Source organism: Miscanthus floridulus, chromosome 8 (genome assembly GCF_019320115.1).
Source record: "Miscanthus floridulus cultivar M001 chromosome 8, ASM1932011v1, whole genome shotgun sequence".
NCBI classification, from domain to species: Eukaryota; Viridiplantae; Streptophyta; class Magnoliopsida; order Poales; family Poaceae; genus Miscanthus; species Miscanthus floridulus.
In genome coordinates, this window is record NC_089587.1 from 44,253,627 (window position 1) to 44,258,821 (window position 5,195).

General features: G+C 41.1%; 1 protein-coding gene across 1 annotated transcript; it reads left to right on the forward strand.

Annotated features, from left to right (window-relative positions):
* The first annotated feature begins 695 nt into the window (after positions 1-695).
* On the forward strand, positions 696-4,851 carry LOC136471817 (putative glucose-6-phosphate 1-epimerase). The gene is made up of 9 exons (XM_066469560.1): positions 696-982; positions 1,871-1,945; positions 2,299-2,355; positions 2,431-2,591; positions 2,685-2,825; positions 3,099-3,201; positions 3,275-3,374; positions 3,477-3,716; positions 4,614-4,851. Exons 1-8 carry the CDS (start codon positions 833-835, stop codon positions 3,686-3,688), a joined length of 999 nt encoding a protein of 332 aa, XP_066325657.1. The 5' UTR covers positions 696-832; the 3' UTR covers positions 3,689-3,716; positions 4,614-4,851.
* The last annotated feature ends 344 nt before the right edge of the window (positions 4,852-5,195 follow it).

Consider the following 5,195-nt stretch of genomic DNA (forward strand, 5'->3'; position numbering starts at 1 on the left):
AGGAACACAGTGATTAAGTCTATTATGCATTTTGATAAAGTACAAAAATAGCTTAACTGGTTTGACAAACCAACTAACCTTCGTCCTGTTCGCTTGGCTTATAAGCCGTATTTTTTCAGCCAACGAATAATATTTTTCTCTCACAACAAATCAACCAATAATACTTTCAGACATGACTTATCAGCCAAATAAACATGGCACTTATTTCTTAGACCAGCCATATTTTGCTGTCAATAGATATACTCTGTATCTTCACCAAGGATTTTTTATTTACATGTAACAAACGACTGTATTGTCAATCAAAAAGGAAAAATAAAAAAAACTAATACTGTTGTTAAGAGCAAGTATAATAGCAGGCTATAAGCCGATTAAATGCTGAGGTGGAGAAGAGAGGTGAGGAGAGAGAGGAGAAGCGGGCTGTAAGCTTACAGCCGGCTTGGGTACAAGAACCAAGAACGTCTGTAAGAGAGACAAGTGGACCATGTATTAACTGTAAAGAGCTAACTATTATATGAGTGGGCTGAGAGAAGGCTACAAAAAACCTTACAGCCAACAAGACAGCTGTATTATTAGCCTTCCTCTAATATACAGATTATAGTTAACCCCCGCATCTCTGCCGAATTCCAGAACACAACACCCGCACCTTCCTTCTTCTCCGTCGCGTCGCTTATAAATATCCTCATCCCGTTCCCATTTCCTCCCCCATTTATTTCCTCCGCTTCAGCTCCCTTTCTCCGCCAAATAAACCCCCGAAAAGCAGGAGAGGCGAGACCCGGAGGTGGAAGCCTAGGGTTAGGGTCCCAGCTCCGCCGTCGCCTGGGCGAGTCGAGAGATGGCCTCCCCTGCCCCCGCCGGCGCAGCCAGTGCCGCCGCCTCACCGTCGCCGCCGGTGCAGCTGCCGTCGCCGTTCGCGGAGCTCGTCAAGGGCCCCTCCGGCCTCGAGAAGATCGTGCTTCGCGGCGCTCGCAACTGCTGTGCCGAGGTACGTACACGATTTCGGCCTCGCCCACCCGCCTCCTCCGATACCTCTCGTCGTTTGTCTGGTTGTGTGCATACGACCTGCAGTGTGCTGGGGCGCGTCTGCGCGGCGGCCGCGATTCGTTTCTATTTTGGTGCAGTTGGCGCAGATCCGGTGGGAATTCTGCTGATCCGCGGGGGCTTTGGGCGGAATTGATGAGGTTTTTGGTGTTCCGGTGTGCGATTTCGCCTGTCCGTGCCCTGTCCTGGTCGGATCGTTATTAGCGCATTGCATGATCCGCGTGTTGCGGACATGGAATCGAGGGATTTAAGTTTTCACGCAGGTTTTAACCTTCCGAATTTGCTTTAGGAAGCAGTATAGCGCTGGGAGGATGGGTGGTTAGCGTTTCACAGCAATATGGTATGAAGTGGTAGGAAGGTAGAACTGAAGGACGCGTTTTAGTGGCAACACCGGATTTTATAGGCCTGTAGGGGCAATTACAATTTGTTCTTCCATGTTGTACTTACATTATGGGCGAAAGTATCTGTATATGTTATTGTTGTTTATATCAGCAAAATGATCTATCTGAAAAATATATGCCACCTAGTTTCTCCTTGGTTTGTTTGGTTTTTTTATATATATGATATAAGGTGTGCATAGTCAAATCTTTTGAACCCTGTAGAATCTGCATTACAGATCAGTTGAATATGACAGTTCTGTGAATTGTTGATAGTGTTTACGTTCTTTTGGGCCTATTTTGGAAAGGTAGAATGGAACAGTGAGTACTATAGCCATTGGGTACAACATGCAACTTGTGTTAGACTACCATGTCCTATGTTTTTATTCTTAATTATGCTTTGTTTTCAATTCGACTGTAGTATTACTAGATAATAAATTATGTACTGTTTTTAGATCTATCTTTATGGAGGTCAAGTAACATCATGGAAGAATGACAATGGGGAAGAGCTGCTTTTTCTCAGCAGCAAGGTACATACTCCCTTTTATGGTTGCAAATGACATTATCAGTTACATGGATCAAAAGTTGTGTTGGTGCATATCTCGCATGCAGATATTTATCTGTTTTGGAAGTTAATCTTTTTCTAACACATGTCATCTGGTTCACTGGTTGTCTCCTCGATTTTCTGTATTGCTGTCCTTGTTACATTGTGTTACTTCAACTTAAACCCTGGAATAGTCGAGTTATATCTCAAGTTTGAGGCCAGTTTGATTATTCTTTAGCTTTTATGTTAGTTTTGCTGTATTACTGCAGTGTTCAACATATATTGATGCCTACATATCATCCTTGATTCCCTATGAATTTTGAAAGAATTCTTTTGCAGGCTATTTTCAAACCTCCAAAAGCTATTCGTGGTGGTATACCAGTCTGCTTTCCCCAAGTATGGTAACCATTATCTGTAATGCTTTATCCATGTCCATCCGTCTTCTGGTCCTCACTGAAAGGCACAATGCAGTTTGGAACACATGGAAATCTTGAACAACATGGATTCGCTAGGAACCGGTTTTGGACTATCGACAACAACCCACCTCCTTTACCAGTAAGCCCTGCTATTAAAGCTTTTGTTGATCTGATTCTGAAGCCTTCTGAAGAGGATTTAAAGATCTGGCCTCACAGGTTTGTTTACATCACAGGGTGATCACTAGGTTTTGTCTTAATCTGATATAGCACACATCTGATTGTGATGTCTGCTTGTTGTCTTGTAAACAGTTTTGAATTTCGCTTGAGAGTTGCTCTTGGACCTTCTGGAGATTTGAGTCTCACATCACGAATCAGGAATACCAACACAGATGGAAGACCTTTCTCTTATACGTTTGCATATCACACATACTTCTCTGTCTCTGACATAAGGTCTGCTTGATGTTTCTCCTTCTCCTTAATTTCTTTTGAATAGTTGGTTTCCTTATGAACTGTTTCATTCAATATGCTTTGGCATTTTTTTTAAGTGGAAGTTAAAAAACGATGTTAATTTGGGTTTGATTTATGGCTTTGTGCACCTGTCAGATTTCTGATGGGTCTGACTTTTTCTATCTTGTTATGGAAGTTTCTTTTCGAAGCTGCTTCCAGTGGCTGTTTTAATTTAATATTATTATTATTGCTTGATGTTACTATTTTATATATCAGTGAGGTGCGTGTCGAAGGACTGGAAACAATGGACTACCTTGACAACTTGAAGGCAAAGGAGCGTTTCACAGAGCAAGGCGATGCTATTGTTTTTGAATCAGAAGTAATTAATTAGCTCATGTTAAACATTAATATTTCAAATCAATATCTAACTGTTTTGATTTTTCAATGTCAAGGTTGATAAAGTTTATCTTGCCGCACCCTCCAAAATTGCTATCATTGATCATGAGAAGAAAAGAACATTTGTCGTGACAAAAGAAGGGCTTCCTGATGCTGGTAAGCAAGATTTGATGTCAAACCTTCTTTTTATGGTGAACCAATTCACCACGGTTGCTGCAATGTACATCATTCTCTTAAATATTTTGCTGGCTTCTATAGTTGTTTGGAACCCTTGGGACAAGAAGGCAAAAGCAATGCAAGATTTTGGGGATGCAGAATACAAGAGCATGCTGTGTGTGGAGCCTGCAGCTGTTGAGAGGCCTATTACTCTGAAACCTGGTGAAGAGTGGAAAGGAAGGCTTGTGCTCTCAGCGGTTCCTTCGAGTTACTGTAGTGGACAGTTAGATCCATTGAAGGTCCTTCAGGGTTGAAAATCCTCACTTTCTGCATCTTGTACAGGTGATACTACTATACTCTGCTTGTAATAATTTGGAGGCATTGCATATGCTTGAAGCCCTGCCCTTGTGGATGCCATGCATAACCTGCTAGGAGGGATTTTAATTACGGTTAGACATGTTTTTGGTTAACAACAATCTGGTTTTCTGGTTTTGTTTGAATTTATCTGAATCTGAATTCTTTTAGGACTATTTAAGTTAATTTGGCTGCATGGATACAAATAAAAGTTGCTTTCATGGTGGGAAGCTAATCCAAGCCCTGGGCACATACTCGAGGTCCTTCCTCAAAGCAGCAACATTATCTACACATTCAGTAGGCTAGGATTAGGATCATATCTTTGTGTCAAAGAAGTTTGTTATTTGTCCTTCAAATATTTTTTACATTACAAATTTGATTAGGTCATTTGACCAAACATTTTGAACAGAATTTCATGAATTTGTGAAATTTGGTAATTTCAGATGAGCAGCTAAAGTGGAATTCGAGTCAAAATGTAGCATGACTGTTGCATAAATGTTTCATTCTGCAAATAGGGCATGGCTGGTGTTGCAGTCAACTATGGTGTTACACACAAAAAACTGAGTTGCAGAATGTGCTTGAAAAGTCAATTATAGCCTTCGACCAAGTCTATAGAAAACATAGAGTTTTGTTTGGTTTGGGTCTTTGCGAACAATAAGTTCAATTATGCTGTATTCTTATTTGCTTATTATGTGGGTCATACCTATTTTTGTGATGGTGCTACCTTCCCAAACAACAAGGGCCTGTTTGGTTTGATACTTGAAAAAATTGCCTAGGCCAAGCATGGCTCCCAGATAGTGTTTATGGAAGCCATAACTTGTTACTGCTAGATAGTGTTTATGTTTATGATCCTCACTAATCGTGTGGTATGTTTGCTTTCTGCAGAAGTTCATTGCCCTTGCTATTTGATGCTGGGCTGGCGTCAACGCCGCATGGTCCTTTTGCCATTTCCACCCCCTATATTTTTGGTCCTTTTTGTATCTAGAATTTGAGTGATAGGTCGATTCTGAATAACAGTCTGTGCTTTGAGCTTAGGATTGGGTCATCTCATCGGTGAATGATACCTCTGGACAAAATACTGGCATACGTGTCAGTTTTATAAATCATTTCTGGGCCGCATAAATTCTCTAGCATTATGTTTTTGTGCATCCTTCACAGTTGATCAAGTTCGGGAGCTGGTATCCTCAACCTTAGTGTAGGACACCGCAAAGTTTAAGTTGGATTCCCTCTTTTACTATCCTGTATGATGAGGTTTCGATTGGGTTATCTGATGCGGTTAGCCCTTTGCACTTAGCAGTATGCATGTTCCGGAAATGGAAACGTCAACTGCACAAGCGTTCACCACTTTCAGCACCCACTCGAAATGCCAAGTATTGTTTGAGGTTATGTGCTTTAAACATTTTTCTGCCAAGTGTTTTTCTGATTTCTTACAAAGTTTTCAGGTTGTTGCAATTTGCATGATTGTAG